Source organism: Ornithorhynchus anatinus, chromosome 14 (assembly GCF_004115215.2).
Source record: "Ornithorhynchus anatinus isolate Pmale09 chromosome 14, mOrnAna1.pri.v4, whole genome shotgun sequence".
Lineage (NCBI taxonomy): Eukaryota > Metazoa > Chordata > Mammalia > Monotremata > Ornithorhynchidae > Ornithorhynchus > Ornithorhynchus anatinus.
This window is the reverse complement of record NC_041741.1, coordinates 10,995,202-11,014,408: the sequence shown is the minus strand read 5'-3', so window position 1 is coordinate 11,014,408 and position 19,207 is coordinate 10,995,202. Positions and strand designations below refer to the sequence as shown.

At 37.8% G+C, this 19,207-nt stretch overlaps 1 protein-coding gene across 5 annotated transcripts in view; it reads left to right on the top strand.

Moving 5' to 3' along the window:
* STRN3 (striatin 3) overlaps positions 1-19,207 on the top strand; it is a 64,546-nt gene that overhangs the window by 39,364 nt on the left and 5,975 nt on the right. For 2 of the 5 annotated variants that reach the window (XM_029079400.2, XM_029079399.2), the window contains exons 8-13: positions 3,235-3,345; positions 10,156-10,296; positions 13,989-14,122; positions 16,065-16,240; positions 16,382-16,429; positions 17,188-17,309. In XM_029079400.2, coding sequence (XP_028935233.1) covers positions 3,235-3,345; positions 10,156-10,296; positions 13,989-14,122; positions 16,065-16,240; positions 16,382-16,429; positions 17,188-17,309 — 732 coding nt within the window. The remainder of the gene's footprint in view (positions 1-3,234; positions 3,346-10,155; positions 10,297-13,988; positions 14,123-16,064; positions 16,241-16,381; positions 16,430-17,187; positions 17,310-19,207) is intronic. The other 3 variants (XM_029079401.2, XM_029079402.2, XM_029079403.2) reach the window with 3 other exon arrangements.

Below are 19,207 nucleotides of genomic sequence, written 5' to 3'. Positions count from 1 at the left end.
ACATTTTAGTGGGTGCCAAAATTGGCTGCGTTGGTTAAAAGAAGAATACTTCTTTGGCTCATTTTAGCTTCTTTAATGCTAAACTGCAGAGAAACAACCCATAACAAAATGTTTATTTGGAAAAGCTTCATACTGAAATAACATGGGCAATAAAAACTATTGGATCAGTTTTTCTGCTGAACGAGCACTTAAAAACATTATTAATACATAAACAGGCGAGATGTTTTGGATGCGCATTGAGCAGATGCTCAGGAGTCCAAATTGCCCATCCCTGTTTTTCCAACCAACAGCCCCTGTGCTTTCGTTTCCTTTCATGTAAATTGAAGGAATAAAACCAGTGCAGTCCACTGCCTGCCTCAGTAGGCAAGGAGTGAGCACTTTTTAAAGCCCTTTGAGTTCCTGACACAGTAAAGTTACTACATAAATATGTTATTTGGAGTAGATTTCATGAATGATCTAATCAAAAGAGAAACTTGGTGTACAAAATAGTGTCCAGTAATTAGAGTGAATAAAACTTGCCTTTTTTATTTTTAGAGAAACCTGGCCGTTCCATAATATGCAGAGATTTGTAAAGCTCAGTGATTAGGTCATAAATCCGAGAGTAGTTCTTTAGACATCTATTGTAGTTAAAAGGCTATCATAACACAATGCTAGTAGCCACTCATTGTGTTTGTGCATCATAACTTAGCTTCTGTATGGAAAACCAGTCCCAAATTTGGGTGATCCTAACTATGGAACCCTTTTACAGCCTAATTAGGTTACTCACAAAAATCTCGGCTTTCTACATACTAGCTTAAATTAGGTTGTTTAAAATAAAATCTGTATTGAATATCTTTACTTGTCATTTCAAATATCTAATCTGATTTTATTATTGCTTTTTATAGTCCATAGCTTTAGATTTATCTTCCTTTCTTTCCTCCTTCCCTCCCCTATGCTTTGTTTCACAGTACTGTATTTTTACAATGTACTTTGCTATTAATACTTATTTTCACCCTCTGCTTACCTTTATTTCTTTTTGATTTGTTTGCTGTTTTACACCTCTTGCTTTGGGTAGTCTCCCAAAATAAGCAAAGAATGAAACTGGCTTCATATGCCAAGCTCATTTCTACCTTATGTTGATGCAGGTTTCTCTTGGGCTTTTTATATGAAGGTGCACGCCTCCAAACTTGTACCTAAACTTAAAGGTTGCTTAGGTAGGAATCTTTTAGCATTAATCTACAGATACAGCTAACGATTAGATCTGTGTTGCTGGTGTAGATGAATTTAATAACCTGATGGATTGACCAGAAAGCTTTTATGATTCAGTGCATGCTAAAGAAACTTGGCCTTTCAAGTGTACCACATTTGATAAAGTTTTCTCAGTTATAGAATTCCAGACTTGAGAAGCCCAGTTTGAAAGTAATTCATCCAGAACTCCGGGAGAGCATCAGTTCACATTTTGATTACCCAAGCTTCTGGATGGCCCACATGAAGGAAAAATAGTGCAGTTTTAGAAAGTCAAGGAAATTCTACCTTCAAGTCTCTCTGCTGGATAGTTGATTAGTGGCCCTTCTGTACTGACAACTAATCAAGCTTTTGATTTGCCAAAAATGTTTTTGATTTGGCCCTAATTACCGTTTGCTCCAATGCATTACTTTAGTAATATAGCTATTCCTCAATTTTTGAAGTACTGTTCTTGAAAAATGCAACCCCAGGCAAAATGATGTCAAGCAAATCCAGTTTCTGTAAGAATGAATGTGAATAGAGTTGGGTGATGATGTGGGAAGAGGGAGAGGATGAGATTCCAGGAATTTTAATCAGTGAAAAGAATATGTGTGTATGTGTGTGTGTATGTATACATGTCTATGTATACATATGTATATATACATACACACATACACATATGAGATGCACATATATCTTTTTGTCTGGTGAAAGTTTCCTGTAACCTAGCCCCCCTCCTTTATTCCCCATCTCTTTCCACTCCATTCTTTCATTCTTGTGGGGAAGTTGTGTGTGTGTGCGTGTTTATAATCTAAGGCTATAGATTAAATTATAAATATGCACACATACACATAAGAAATTTTAAGCAACTTAATAGTATCAATGATTGAGATGGAATTAGAGGGTGGAAAATGTCTAATTTAGTATACAAAAAAGTGATTTTTCTGGCTTTCTTACTGTTACTGTTTGGCATTCCATTGTCACTTGATGGACATTTTGCCCCATGCTGCTGAGTTAAGCAATAACAAGTCTTTAGAAACGTTCAGAGAATACTTGCCTAGATACAACTGAAGCTGCTTCCCTGAAACTGAAAAAGCACTTGGTTTATGTCATTGATGGGAAAGGCCAAGTAAATTGGAATGAAACATATTAGTGTTTGGTAACTCTGAAAGGAAATGTTTTTTTCCGAACAAATTATGCTTAAAATTTTGCTTCCAGATGTTTTCTCTGATCTCTTCAGTTATCTAGAAATATAACAAGCATAGAGATTTATTTGAGGGTCAATAACAGCAGCTGAGGTTTCTTTAGCAAGTGCACCACAACATTTATTTTTCCTTTCCCCTCTGTTCACTCCTCTTTCATCTCAAAAATAAAATGGTCTAACATTGGAACCATGAGATTGCATTTATTAACCTTAGACCTAGACCACTGGAAGAAGGTAATGAGATTGAACTGTTTGATTTGTGTGAATGTTTTGCATTTATGCTGTATTTATGAAGTTAAATTTTAAAACTGTACATGTAGTTCCACTGTATTTAGACCAGTATGCCTATTCATTAGTAGAGCTATTTTGTGCATGCAGAAGTAGTGTGAGGATGCATGTTTTCATCACTGAAATGAAACTGACATATTCTTAGCCTGCACTTTCATAGGTAGTATGCATGAAATTCATTTATTTGCTTATTCAATGCTGGCTGATTATTTTCTGTTAACACCTTTCTAAAGATGCATTAATCCTATTTGGAGAGTTTCAGATATTGATTCTAGTAACGTCAATCCATTATTTAAATATGAATCCCCTGTTCTAATCTGTGATACAATGCACCAGTATCTATTAAATATAAGGAAAACTCAGGAGGAGCGTGGTGCTTGAACTATGTAAATAACAGAACTGAAACTGCACCTTTAACATATTTAAGATTTACTCTGCTAGTACATTTTGATAATGATGTAAAGCTATGATAGTTGATAGCCAACAGCTTGCATTGCCAAATGCTGATTCTTTTTCTTTTAATAATGTGCTGCATGTAGACAAAGATGACCTGTCCCCAACTGCAGAGGTTTGGGATGTAGACCAGGGGCTAATAAGTAAACTGAAGGAACAGTACAAGAAGGAACGAAAGGGGAAGAAAGGGGTAAAGAGTAAGTGCAGATTCTAACTATTGTAATATAACATTACTTCTCATGTTGAGGACAATATTTCTAAGTTCTGTGGACCTTTTGGTTTTTTATTTAATATCCTTCCATAACCGGGGCAACCAACTTTAAACTTTCTCTGATGTCTAACATATAAAATTATTTTCTTTTGCTACATTTTTAATAAGTGTCTGCATATGAGAGAACACATAAAAATGTTAAATGTGTGAGGACCTGGGTTGACGGCCTGTAGAGCTTTTAAGAGAGTCCTAACTGAAAAACCTGGGCTGCTGTGGGTTTTGCAGTCACATTTCCAGAAATGAGATCATCAAGGGAAAATCGCCTCATGTTTCCCATTTGGGATCTGAAATAGTTTTAGAATGGTTTTTAACCAAATTTAAACATTTTTCAGGTACTCTCTCCTCTTAGTCTTTTCTGGGCCTGTTTTAAAAATTGGGTAGAAAAAGTAAACCTTTGTAGTGTATTTTAAAATCATCCCAGAATAAGTCTCAGAGCTGGTTTCCTTGCAACTCTTCCAAATATGGGAAAAGGGGCCAAATGTGTGGGGTTTTTTCCCCCTGCACTGCTAAAGATTATTTTGATATGTCCAAACAATAGAGAACTGAATTGTACATCATTTTTCTTTTTTTTTTTAATGGAGAGGAGTGTGGAAGTGTTTTTGCCTCATATTTTGAGTGGGCCTAAAGTTTTCTAGGAGGGTCTAAACCATTTCCTTGGAGAAAGCGACAAACTCTTGACATTCCAAACTAAACTGTATTTTGTTGCCCTCCCTCCCACTCTTAAAATGATCTGAGTGAATATCCCACTCTAGTGGCCTTTCAGAGGAATGTAAGCTAGATGGCCATGCACTCCTCCATGTAAAAATCACTGGTTGGGAGAGAAGCATCACAGGGACATAGAGAGGTCTGTCTGCATATCACTGAGGCTTCCCTCTGGGGATGCCAAGAAAAACCCCCAGCCTCAGCTACTTCCTCTAGGCTTTTTAAAAATGCCTGCTATTGGGGTTTGTTTGCTGTGGGCCTCTCTGAGATGACACTGGGGACCAGGTGAGCTGGTGCATTTACTAGGAAACAAAGTGTCCAGAGACAAAAATTATTGAGAAACGTGGTTTCAGAATCAATTGTATTGAGCGCTGTGTTCAGAGCACTGTACTGAGCGTGTGGGAGAATACAGTAGAACAATACAACAGACACAATCCCTGCCTCCAACAAACTAAGAGTCAGTCTAGAGGGGGAGACAGGCAATAACAAATACTTTACAGATATGTACATAAGTGTGGGCCTGGGAGGGGAGTGAATAAAAGGGAGCAAGTTTGGGCAACAGATTGGCCATTTGCCTCCATCCTTTAGCTGAGGGAGCTTTTCTGTCCATTGAAAGAAAAGGGTTTATTTGAGAGGCAAAACAAACTCAGCGGGGGGGCAAGGTGTATACATAGGCACATGATACATTTTTAATGTGTCTAATTCAATAAAATCCCATTTTAATTTGTTTAAAAACTGGCTAAATGATGAGATTTGGGTTGTTGCTTTTTTAAAAGTTTTTGAATAGTAGGTGCTAGAGATTTAAGTTTTGGGAAATTACCAGCGATCCTTTTGTGGCAGAATAGAATTATTTCCCAGCTGAAGTTTAATAAGTTTAAAAATGGAACCCTAGTATTTAGTACTGTAGGTCAACAAGTTCCCATTATTTTAAGACAGTGCTGGAGTGGCTCTGGCCAAGCTATAGCCACTAAATTATCATTTCTGCATGTTGTACATTTTTGCATGATTGACTTTTAGCAAAGTAAATTAGAATTTAGAGAATTTAAATTTTGTTCCAAGGAGAACTAGTTTCCCTTAACACCACTGATATTTGTCCTACTTTTGGAGTTCATAAAGTCGCTGTTAGAAGTTTTTAAAAAACTTTTATATTGACAGTATTGGATCCCACACTTTTTTCCTTATTTTCTAATTGTTTTAGTGATAGAGAATTTTTATGTCTAGATTTGTAACTGGGATAAAGCTTGGAACTGAAATTCAGATTAAAAGAGAACAACCAGTTATATCTTGGTTTATTTACTAAGTGAAAAAACTTAGTTGGTCTAAAACATGAGCATTAATTTATTCTCAGTCTCGCTCTTTGGTCTCTTCTCCCTCTTCCATTAACTTCTGTGGGGACAGGTTTTAAAAATTCAAACTTTAACTCTCAACTCTCAAGTTCTTGTGCTTCAGATCTGAAAGGGGAATCGTTAATTTTTTTAAAAGTGATTTATCTGCAAAATAATAAATTTGATCTCCTCAATTTTTGTGTTGCTTTGGATAAAAATCCAGATTAATTGTTTGCAATGCAGCTCGTAGAGGTTGATATGGTTCTGTTTAATTCCTTGGAAACCATTTAATAAGTAAATTTTACTTCCAGAACCCAGAGCTCCATAAGAAATAATTATTTAGGTACTGGCAAACGTGACTACCATTCTTGTAAATATAGATGCCATGCTTGGGTCTTCAGGTTAACTGCACAAAGTTAAACCTTGACCTCTCATGTTAGAGACCTATTTCAGTCTCTGAATTTGAAATAACAAAACCCAATTTTGTTTTAGGTCTCATTAGCTTATTCCTTTCTCTTCTTTCAGGGGACCCACCCTAATTAATCTATAAATTTGTGAAGTTATATAATCTGTTTTTCTGGGATGATAGTTATTCATTGTGGAGTCCCCTTAGGGTATTTATATTTGCAATTGTCAGTGTTATAGGCTGTCATTCTTTCCTCTCTACTAGAGGTACATGCTTCCTTCAGTAACACTACATTTTTATTAATATTATTAAACTCAATCCTGATTCTTGATGATGAACTTGTCTATTTTTTCAGGGAGTTCTCTTGCAGTGTACAGTTCACAAATACAATTCTGGTGGGTTTTTTCTATCTCTGAGGTAATCCTATAATTTTTAAGGATTTATGCCTTTGGGTTATGCTTTTCTGGCCTGATTGCTAGAGCTTTAGAAAAGAAATCAATTTTCGTTCTTCTGTGATGCTTGATCCCAGCAAAATACCACATCCTCACACCTCGATATTTGCTGTTGTCCAGATTTTTGTATAAGCTTCGGTTTACTATGGACTTGGAAATTGCAGTTTGTTATTGGGAGCCATAAGGTTGCCGATATTGGATTAAACCAACTTGCTTCTATTTTCGAAGCTGTGTTGCCTAGTGGAAAGAACACTGGCCTGGGAGTCAGAGGATCTGTTCTAATCCTTGCTCCGTCACCTGTGAGACCTGGGGCAAGTCATTTCACTTTTCTGTGCCTCAGTTTCCTCATCAGCAAAATGGGGATTCAGTACCTGTTCTCCTTCCTAATTAGATTTGTGAACCCCATGTAGGACCTGATTATGTTGTATCTATCCCAGCACTTAGTTCAGTGCTTAACGCATAGTAAGCTCTTAATGAATACCACCATTATTTTGGAGTTGTCTCTCTGGAGACTCCTACTACAGTTGGAAATACAGTGTAGGGAATCTTCATTTTCTAAGCCCATCCTTAACTTTCTCAGTTGTTTAAAGGCAAGTAAGTTCATTTTAACTCCCTTATCTAGAAAGGCTAAAAGCTTAAATTCTTGCACAGTCTCTAAAATTAAAGTACTTAACTCAATTTTATGCCTAACCTTACATGAACTCAGATCTCTTGATCATTTTCCTCTTTCCTTTCATTTTTGTGGGGTAGAGCAGTTCCCCGCTCAGGATCTGAGGCAAAACTTCTCTGTACTTAATAACAGTTGTAAAAGTTCAGTGTTTAATGTGTCTGTGCTTCAGGATGGAGGAAAAGAGAGAGGAAAGGCCACATCCCCCTCAGGCAGGAACAGAGGAGCGGAAGAGGAAGAAAACACCTATTTCCCCTGGATTACTTATATGATGTTTCAGACAATTGATGGAGAAAGGCACATTGTAGTCCCTTGCAGGTCCTAATACTGAAACCCACTAGCCTATGAGATACAGACCTTTTTTTAGGCTTTTTTTTTCTGGACCATTTTGTTGGCTAATAATTATGGGTTATTTAAAAAGGTGCATCTTTGGCAAGGGGCTAGTCATCTTAACTTAGAGTAGGCTTCTGCTTCATCTTATATTTATCAACTACCTTGCCTGTAACTCCTGAGCATCCAGAGAATAAGAGGATTGTGTACAGTGTTCTGCACAGTAAGCGCTCAGTAAATACGACTGAATGAATGTGAGTTGGAGAGAAGAAAATGTAAAACTTTAATATCATTAGATACCAATGGCACAGCTACCTAAAAAGTCCTGGGGCTTTTTAAAAAGTCCTGAAGTAGTCCAGTGGTCCAGAAATGGTAGTAAAGGAGCAAAGTAATTTTCTTGAATCTTCTGTATAAAAGTAGTCCTTAATTTATGATTGTCAGGTGTAACAGCTGAACGAAGCTTCAGGCCTGAAACATGGAATGTGAGCCATGACCCTACTCATAGGGATATAGGTGCTAAACACATTCTTTTAAAATAATAAAAACGTTGGGATAATTATTTTCCAAAGGAACCAACTTTGGGCTTACTTGTAACTGGGCTAGTGTAGGGCTAAGTTCTTTGTTCTAAACCTTATTTTAAGCCAGTTTTGAAAAGACCAGCCTTTTTCATTGTGAAGGATGAGCTACTCTTTTATATATGTTACAGGTGCTCAATTAAAATTTATTAATGTGTCCTTTTATTTACTGCCTGTAGCAGAATATTTTATTTCAGTTGAACACCTTCAGTTTGGTCTTGGTAAAATACACGAGCAACCTTTTCATTTTATGTCAGTAGGGCGAATAATCTCAAACAAGTGATGCTCTCGAAGACCATTATTTTTATGTACTAAATTAAGACCTTAAAAGATAGAGATTGCATCAAACCATACAGTATGCGCTTGTGGGACTTCAAGTAAAGATTCATTCATTCAATAGTATTTATTGAGCGCTTACTATGTGCAGAGCACTGTACTAAGCGCTTGGGATGAACAAGTCGGCAACAGATAGAGACAGTCCCTGCCGTTTGACGGGCTTACAGTCTAATCGGGGGAGACGGACAGACGAGAACAATGGCACTAAACAGCGTCGAGGGGAAGAACATCTCGTAAAAACAATGGCAACTAAATAGAATCGAGGCGATGTACAATTCATTAACAAAATAAATAGGGTAACGAAAATATATACAGTTGAGCGGATGAATACAGTGCTGTGGGGATGGGAAGGGAGAGGTGGAGGAGCAGAGGGAAAAGGGGAAAAAGAGGGTTAAGCTGCGGAGAGGTAAAGGGGGGATGGCAGAGGGAGTAGAGGGGGAAGAGGAGCTCAGTCTGGGAACGCCTCTTGGAGGAGGTGATTTTTAAGTAGGGTTTTGAAGAGGGAAAGAGAACAGCCCTTAGCATTTTCAGAATTATCAAGCCATCAGGGTGGCCTGTTGCCATTGTCAGCGAAAGATCCAAGTTTAGATGTTCTTTTCTTCGTGGAATACTTAATAAGTGTGCATCTGCACCAGAAAACAAATAGATGTAGGATTTAGTCAATATACTGTAGGACTTAAGCTCTTGTACTTTTATAGGAAATGTCAAACGAACAAATATCTACTAGAGTGTAGTCCTAGATTGATATACTTAAATACGTTTCGTTTTTTAATTGAAATCCTAGTGCCAAAACAACTGGATAAATTCTGGGATTTCTACTGTGTATAAGTTGATGTAACAATGATACACAGTGCTGGGATGGCCAAACTGTAGCTCTTAGTTTCCTGCGTGGCTTAAAGTTTATTATTTATTGTTGACAGGCTGCAGTGTGCCACTGCTCCAGCCCTTGTCCTGCCTACAGTGGGAGGGGAACCCAGCCTCTGCCCCAGCTGGCTCTTGCTTGCCACCGTGATTCACCATGCCCGTTAAAGGGTTGGAAAGGTAGCGGGGAAGTTGCTTATTTTTTGAATCTGTGGCTCTTAGCCATGTTATGTTTTGGGTTTGCAGCTCTTCAGGAAGCTGGACTAACCCTGAACTATGCTGTGACCTGTTGATCTTTTTAAACATCGGTTGGGAAGATCATAAGTTAGTCTTGCCTTTTCAGGAAAAGACGAGGTCAGAGTCGGGCATCTTATGAAAGGAGAAGAAGAAGTGAGGAATAAAGAATGCTTTCCCTATCCTTATCCATAGTTTGGAAATTTAACAATTATTTATTAAGAAACTTTTGTAGAACCCAGGGATTTTACTATTGGGGGAAGTAAATGTATATAAATATATTTTTTGGAAAATTAGCATAGTGTATCACAATATTAAACATTAACAAGAAAATTATTAAATGCCTAACAAAATTAAGGAGTAACTAATGATTGGCTGTACTTTAAAAAAAAACAAACAACACCAGGGAAAGTTAATTGTTCGTTGCACCCTCTCCTGTTCCTTTTACTCTTTGGTAACATTTCTTTCTCATGGTAAGCTTTTTAACCAAACCTTTTTAATTTTTCACACATTCAGTTCATCCACATCCTTTTCCCAATTCTCCCCTTTTTTGATGGATCCCTTCAACTGCGGGCTAATTAGAGTTTTTTCTCTTGGGAGTTGGTGGGTGAAGGGAAAAACAACTCATTGCGGAAGTAGTGTGCAGTACAGTAAATAATGGGCTGTTCATATTTTGCTTTAACATTTACCCTGAGACATAATGGAACATTTACCATACCGGGAATTAACTAATGTCTTTACAGGGGAACAAATAGACTTGTTTTGTTTCATTAGTCAATCGGTTTTGACTGCTAGCAAGCCAGGCAGTGGCAAGCAAATGAACCTCTGCTGCGGACCTTAATTTTCAGGGGTCAACAGGACAAAACTTCACGACATGATAGCTGATCTGGGAGATGATGAGCTACCCCACATCCCTTCGGGAATCATTAATCAGACTAGGTCACCCTCTTCTAGAATGACTGATCATGAAGGTGCAAGAGCTGAGGAAGGTACAGACATTCAGCTACCGTATTTCTCTGTGTTGCAGAAGTTTTTCCATTATAAACCCAGTTTACTAGTCTCAAACCTTCCTGTTGTTATATTAGAGAGGCTTCAGGTGGTGATCTTCAGAGAAAATGTTTACCAAGTCTTTGATGTTACTGCAACTTCAGATTTTTGGTCTCACTTGAAATCAAAAAGCTTTTCCCTGTTCATTTTGTGTCAAGTGGAGTTGATTTGGGCATTTGCAGTCGTACTTAGGCCTAGGATTACAGTAGCATAGGAGACTACATTTTATGTTATTTCTCATTTGAAAATAGTGTTAAAATCTATATACATAAGAAAAATAAGACCTCCTACTTATAACATTTTTGGATTCAGACCCCCATAACTGTTTGGCCAACTTGTCATATTAGGATAAAATAGCTTAATTTTACTTTAGTTTGATAACACGTAGTTTTAATGAACTGATTTAGCTTAACTGAATTTAGAATATGCAAAGCAAGAGGACATTTTTGCTGATTTTTTTTTTCAGTCTGGCTTGACCGCATTAGTTACACCCTGTAATGCTATTTCACTGTATCAGGTCAAACCAAAATATTCAGTAATATGCTTGTCTCCCATAAACATGTCTTTGGGGATAGAAGGGTTACATTTCTTAAGTCTTTCAGGCCCAGTAGAAATACTTTGATTCAAGCACAATTTTTATAGAGCATTTTTAGGAGGAAGAAGAAATTCAGTGTTAAATTCCAAGGTAGACAGACTACTTTTTGTCAGACAACTCGATCTGCTTTATTGTTCTAGTATTGCTTATTTCATCTGCGTTTAGATGTAGTATTATTGAATCCTCTGTTGTGTAGTACTTAAAAGGTAAGGATCCATTCTTTTACTGAGGGTCATCAGGTTTTCGAGTTTGGAATAGCCAAGGACACAAGATCATGTAAACATGAAATTCCTTTTTTAATTCACTTAAATGGTGTAATAATAATACTTGTGGTTTCTATAAGTGCTTCCTATGTGTCAGGCACTTGAGTAGATACAAGATAATCAGGTCCCATATGGGGCTCACACTCTCTCAGAATAGGTATTGAATCCCTATTTTGCCAATGAGGTAACTGAGGCACAGAGAAGTTGTGACTTGCTCAGAGTCACAGCAGGTAAGTGGCAGAGCTGCAATTAGAACCCAGGTCTCTGACTCTTTCCACTAGGCCATACTGCTTCTCTTTGTCCCCAACAACTAATTTGGACACCTTCAAAGTCTAAGAGAATGCTGGAACACACAGTGCTTGATGATTTTCTAGTGCTCGGATAGGGGTTAGTAGAAGCCAGATCTCAGCCTTCTAACAGTGCAAAGCTCTGTAGGTGGTGCATCCTAAAGATACTTGATTTTATCAAAATAACATCTTATCTATCTTGCACCACTGATTATTTTTTTCCAAGCATTTTGTGTGAACTTTTGATAACTTAAATAGGGAAATTAAATAGTATTGCTTCTTTATGACAGTGTTTACCTTGAGGAAGTAGTAGCCTTTGGGAATTGACTACAGTACATTGCAGGGCTGATGTTTTTAAAAAGTTGAAAATCTCTGGCATCAGTGTGTGAATGCTGTCTGGAGGTCTAAATTTAATGTGTGACCACTGGGGTGTTGCTTCTGAACATTTCATTTTTAATGAGTGTTTTAATTTGATTAATGTACGTGACTATCCCTTGGTATAATGAGGTAATGATTGTTGATCACACATTGTTTAGATGTTAGTCCCTTCCATCCCCCCTTTTCCCTCCACCTTCTGAATCAGTCCATAGCATCTGAATGCCCACTGTGTGCAAAACACTGTACTAAACAATTGAGGAATCACAACAGAACTAGTTAGTGAATGGAAACCTCCTTAGGACAGTGAATATTGATTGGGCTGAATTAATTCTATCCCACAGGTGACCAAGGTTGTTATAGTAATATGGCTTATTTTGACTGAAATACTAGTTGATATAGTTGCATTTGAGGAAAGGATTTTAGCAATCTATCTTTTTTAGAAACAAATATACCATTAGTGTATTTAAAATATTGAAATACGCTGCATTGAAATTCTCAATGTATAACTGAAATCTATTCACTAACATTTTAAAAATTTCAAGCATAGATAAACACACTAAGAATATTAAAGTAGGAAAATGCACTATCCAATTATTGTAGGATATAGTTTGATTAGCATTAAATATATTATTAATTATAGAAATGCTAAGCATTAGCTCTTCAAATCTGACAAACTTTTTAATGTATCGGAATTTTAACAGTCAGTTTTAAGTTCTGAATTGTCAGATTTAAATAGCATGCTATTGTCATATTTAATTTACAACTCATAAAATGGTAGATGAAGCAAATCTGTGTCTGCTGGTTAGAGGTTTGGATTTATTTCATTATAGTATCAGTATAAAACATCATGAGTTGACCACTCTTATCTGATGCTTTCTCAGGAAAACTTGGGGAGTTTAAAAAAAAAAAGGAAACTAATAGTGTTTGGTGTGCATGCGCCATTCTTTATTAAAACTGCATCTATTTAACTAAGCATGTTTAACGTGACTGATAATCTCATTGATTCTACTGAATTTATCTTGAAATTTCAAGTTTGCTTTTGGTGCGTAAGTTTAGAAAAATAACATATCTTCCTTCCATTCTCTGCTGTAGTTATGAGTATTTCACACCTCAAGTTGGATTGACGATTAAACTAAGAAATTGATTTTAGCAACAAGCCATTAGTATCAGGGTATGCAATAAAAAATTTAGTGTTTTTTAGTGTACTTGCATTTATTGAGCGCATCTGCGTGCAGAGCACTGTACTAAGTGCTGCTTAACCATTTGCAGCTATAGATCTTATAAGATATAAAGTAGCCTATCTTACCAATTATACGTGGACCACATCCAGGTATCGAACGTGAGTTTTTTACACCCAAGTGCCCAAGTTTCCTAAAAGAAGACACCAAAGAGTTTCATACTTAATTATATTTTTATAAAAATAGAGTGCAAATTCTAAGTTGGATTTAGAAGTGGACCTAGCAGTTACTCTGCTTAGAATCAGTGCACCATTTTAGAACACGGTGGATCAAAAAGAACCAGAAGGAATTGTAACCAGTTAGTTTCTAAGCAACGGACTAATTTGATGATGTGATGAACACTGTTAGCCACTGTTTTAATTAGTGGGTTCCTGTTAGAAGGCAGACTGTCTAAAATTTGTGAGCAAGCACTGGTTGTACCCCTCTGCTGTAGCTCACTGAAGATAGGCACTGAAAATATGCTTCAGGGGTCTCTCTTATTGTCGCGTGTCTCAGGCTAGCTCAAAAGGCTTGTGCTCCCTGGATTTTAGTGGAGAAACTGAAATGAAATTTCATTCTTCGAAGGCTTTTGTATTTTTCTTTTTAACTTGTAACTCTAATAGAACCATATGGAATCAGAGGCCTTGAGAATTGGACCTAAAGCCTAATGAATTGGCTCTAACAGAACAATGTCCTGGTAGTTCCCTCATAATAAAGTCACATCTTATCTCCCAATAGGAGGGTTACTGTTTTATGAAGATGCCTTGGGAGGGAAATAGTTGAGTAGTGATTGTAATTATATTGTGGAATATATTCTTAAAGTGCTTACTTTTTTCAACATTGTGTTATACCATATGATTTTCAGCATTTAAGAAGCGGTTTTGTTCTTTATAGCTGAACCAATTACGTTTCCATCTGGAGGAGGCAAGTCATTTATTATGGGTTCTGATGATGTTTTGTTAAGTGTACTTGGCCTTGGAGACCTTGCAGACTTGACGGTAACAAATGATGCAGACTATAGTTACGATGTAAGTGCAGTTTTATTTTAAACTTCCTAATGCTTTAATAAAGGGACTTTGGTTTTCAGAATCATTTCTAAATGGGTAAAGGAGATTAATCTCTAGGTGCATGGGAAAGATTAGTTTAAAATATGTAATTGTCAGTATAGTATTGATAGTGATTTTTTGTTTAGTCTTTTTAAAGGGCTTGTTACTCTCCTTGTTGGTATTGCATTTCTTTAGGGCTATTAACCAAGATTATCATCTTTTGGGTGAAACGTGTAAAGTATCTGCCCATACAATAATTGTTCACATTTTTTTAAGTATGCCTAGACCCACAAAAAGCTGGATGAGTTTTTCACTGCACTCAAAGAAGTTCTTTCTGTCTGCTCTTTTCTGTTGTTTTCCTTGCTTATGCTCCCAATACCTTTTGCAGCATACTAAGTGTAATGATTAAAAAGCCCTTTGAGAATCTCAAATTTAAATCTCTAGCAATCTTTTGCCTGCTTTGGAAGCAGTTGAAAAATTCCCTTTCTGTGGATTAAGAAGTGAAGGCATAGAAAGTTGTGACTTGTTCAAGCTTGTCCACGGTCAAACCTAGAAATAGTTTCCCCACTATTTCTGAGAGGTCTGAGAGGGGTTAAGCAATCAATCAGTGGTATTTATTGAGTGCTTATTGTGTGCAAAACACTATATCAAGCACTTGGGAGACTACAATATAAATGAATAGGTATAGACAAACCCTGCCCACAAGGATCTTGCAGAGTAGAGGATGACAGACATTACAGTAAATTATAGATAGATGTATGTACCCGTGTGTTATGGGGCTGGTGCAGGGGTAAATATCAAAGTGCTTAAGGGGAACAGACCCTATTCAATATGTGCATAGTATATAGATTCTGAGTTTTATAAAAAAAGACTTTGTCAATGATTAGGGAATGATGGGGTTGGGGAAGAGTCTAGATAAGTTTGCAGCAATTGCCATGAAGTAGGTTTTTCCCTTTTAGAAAGAGTTCTGTGGCTTTGAAGTCCCCTGATGGTAGTTCTTGTCCCGACCCAGCTGAACTTGCCATTTTCCCCGCTGCCCAAAGGGGATAGTTATGGCTTTTTGTACTTTCTGTGTATCCAGAGATCACAGCCAACAGGCCTCCCAGTCAGATGCGGTTAACAATTTGCTTTACCTCAAATCCCCAAATTGCTCACTTCTCTTAAAACTCCTTGACCCTCTTCCTGTTCCTTCATCATACTCACCAGACCTCCTGAGTAGCTCTTCTCCTAATGATTTCTTTGGTCTCTTCCTCAGAAATGTAAAGAAGCTGAGGGCCTTTGCCCTCAACTCATCTCCCTCCATTTTTACCCCCCATAAACTCTCCTTTGTCCTCTGAAACCTAGTCTCAGAGCAAGCCAAATTTCCTTTCTCCCTTTTCCCTTTCTCCACTCCCCATTCTGCTCCTTAGTGGTTGATGGTTACCATGCCAGCCCCTCTCCTTAGAGTCCCAGCCCTGAGACACATTTGTAGCCTCTTCATTGTTAGTACTGTGATGAAGTTAGATTATTTCCTGCTTTCTTAAGGAAGTGCCAGTTGGAACACTGAGACATCCTGGTGACCTTGGTTTCTTGAGGCTGTGGTCCAGCACCCCTAAACTCAACTTCTCTGATCGTATATTAGTACATTAGTTTCTCGTTGAGGGGGCCTACACATATTTTTTAATTTGATGCTACCTAATCAGCAAACACTGTTTGGTCTAGCTAGGTATTTTAATCCTAATTGGGAAGTGAGAATAATATCCTCTTGTGTTAGCTTGGATTTCATCGAATGATACTTGCAAATTTTGTTTTTTATTAGACTAACACTGGTGTTAAAAATTGTCGAGTAGTTCCTAAAATGCTTTTGCAAAACCTCGTAAGCTACTAATCGTGCCTGATCATCAGTGAGCTTTCGTTAACCGTGCTGCCTTTTTTATCTTTTTAGTTACCTGCCAACAAAGATGCCTTTCGGAAGACATGGAATCCTAAGTATACGTTACGCAGCCATTTTGATGGAGTGCGGGCATTAGCTTTTCATCCTGTAGAGCCTGTGCTGGTTACAGCCTCTGAGGATCACACTCTGAAACTGTGGAACTTGCAGAAAACAGTTCCTGCCAAAAAGCAAGTATTTGAGAGTCCACCCACTTGATACTGGCTTGAAAAGCTTTAAATGAAAAATTATTGTAACATGAGGTGCATTTCCCCTCCCCATGGGCATTTAGTAACTTGATATCTCTTCTTTTCACCCTCCCCTTTTTTCAGGAGTGCCTCTTTAGACGTGGAGCCTATCTACACATTTAGAGCCCATGTGTAAGTTTTTCAGCAAAAACTGCTCACAGTGTAACTATCGCTCATTTTCAGTGCCAAATACCAGACCCAAAAATTTTCCTAATTTTTTTCATCCAAGATTCAGTGGTGATGCATACTCTTGTTGGATTTAAAAAAAATTAATCTTATAAAAGTTATGTCTTTTTCTAATTTTGCAAGAATGTTTGATCTAATTTAACCAGGAAAATCAGTATGGGTCCATATGTATGCCTAGTGTTTCTAATAAATTTGGGGCTATGGAGGACGAAGGGCCTAGTGAGTCATGGTCTGACTTTCATGCTCCTGACTCTAACACATTCGGTGTTTGCAGATCTGGTGCCTAGGTTTAGTTCTATCCGTCAGTAGTATTTACTGAGCCCATCTTAGGTGCAGCCCCTTGTACTAAGTGCTTGGGAAACAACAACTGAGAGGCGTGATCCCAGTCTTCAGGGAGTTTGCAGTCGACTTTTATAGAAATCTATTGATGCAGGCAGGAAGAAACTTTAGTGGTAGCCCAAAGAGGTGGGAATAACTAGTCTGATGGAGATTTCCTGGAAAACTGTGTGTGACCCTCGCAGGTTTTACTCACATATTATTTCTGAAGATGTTTGCAAACCTCACATGCCAAAATTTAGACAAATGATTGAAGCTTTTATTTAATATACAGTTAGTATCACAGTGTCTTCTTTAAAGTGAGGAACTTTATTTGAAGGCTTTCACTTAGACATAAAATCACATTTTTTAATTTTTTTTTTTTATAGAGGTCCCGTATTGTCATTGGCCATTAGTTCTAATGGTGAGCAGTGTTTTAGTGGCGGAATTGATGCAACCATTCAGTGGTGGAATATGCCCAGTCCTAATGTGGATCCATATGACACGTATGGTAAGCACCATTATTTTGTTGTTTCTTGACTCAATCAGGAAAGTTTATCCAAAGTTTGTCTCTGTAGCTAAGGCATGGTTTCTAAATAAAATATAGCAGGATTATAACATTTTTTCATAGTCACAATGGTTATACCAAATCATACAATCAGTTCTGGCCAATTACCTACAATAATAATAAGTATTTGTTAAGTGCTTATTACGTGCCGGGCACTGTACTAAGCACTGGGGTAGGTACAAGAGAATCGGGTCTCACGCACGCACAGTCCGTTTCCTACATAGGGGTCAGAGTCTCTGTCCCCATTTTATAGATGAGGTTACTGAGGCAGAAGTTAAGTGACTTGCCCAAGGTCACATAGAAGACAAGAGGCAAACCTGGGATTAGAGTTTAGGTCCTTTTACTCCCAGGCCCATGCTCTTTCCACAAGGCCATACCTGCGTCTCGTGCTATTTTATCTAAAGTGCTAGCTTCCACTACAGTGTGTTTGAAACATAAAATTTTCTCAGCTCAGTGTCCATTAGAGTAAATCACTCCCTTAATTGTGGCATGTGTATTGCAACAATATAACAAAGCCAGTCGAAGATCCAGAAGCAGTGGATCTTTTCTTCCTCACTCCTCTCATTTTTTTTTTCAAATAGCATTTGTTAAGCACTTTTTATGCGCCAGGCATTGAATTAAGCGCTGGAGTAGGTACAAACTCAATAGGTTGAAAACAGTCCATGTCCTGTGTGGGGCTCACAGCTTTAATCCCCATTTTACAGATGAGGCCCAGAGATGTTCAGTGACTTGCCCAAGGTCACAGAGCAGACTTGTGGCAGAACCAGGGTTAGAACCCAGATCCTCTGGGTTCCAGACCATGCCGCTGCTCCTCCATGTTGTGGGGGTCTTGAGCAGGAGCACTAGGAAAGGCAGAAGGACACACAGTCTGTCCAGATGAATTTTGGTTGCTCTAAATTGGATCTGAGTACCTTTTGGGGGAATCTGAGAGTGGGGTGTAGGGGGAGGGAGATTGCAAACCCAGATGAGATGTGGACTGGGAAGAGAAAGTGTCCTTGCCCAATTGCTTCTAAACAAAAAACTCAGTGGTGGTTTTAATTTCCTTGTAGTTTTTTTTTTAAAGATTAATCAGTCAGTGGCATTTACTGAGCAGTGTTGTACTAAACTCTTGGGAAAGTGCAAGCTTTTGGTATGATTATCTTGTAACCTACCCCAGCTTTTATTACAGAGCTTGGCACATAGTAAGTGCTTAACAAATACCATCAAAAAAAGTAAATCTCTGCAGCCTATTGTATTCACTTCAGATTTTCTGTATCAAGCAAGTATCATGATCATGTGCCATCAGTGGTATTTATTGAGCACTTACTGTTTGCAGAGCACTGTACTGAGCACTTGGGAGAATACAACGGAGTCGGTAGCCATGTTCCCTGCCCACAGTGATGAAACGTAGATGCTGCAAACAGGTTCCTGTTTAACTAGTTTCTTTTAGTGCCATAGTAGGGTTTCCAAGCAGGGATTAATATCGAGCCCTGCTTTGCCAGGGCCACCTCAGTTTCCAGGTCCCTTGAGTGTCACCATAACCAAATTAGACATTAAAATTTGTTCTCCACTGGCATGTTTCGGTAGTTACGACAGAAATCCTAAAATCTGCTTTGTTAATGGGGCTGTTGGGCCTAGAGATTTGGCGGTCCTTGTTCTGCTCACTATCAAGTAAAAAAATATATGATTTAAGTCTGCTAAAATGAAGTTGGACTATTACTAAAGAGTTAAGAAATTTCTCTGTTTTGCAAAAGGGATAGAGAAGAACATCACACCCAGTAACTTCTGTTTTCACCCACTTTTTAATGGCTTCATAAAAGCAGTTAAAAGGTTATATATGTGTTTGTAATGCATATTTGGAT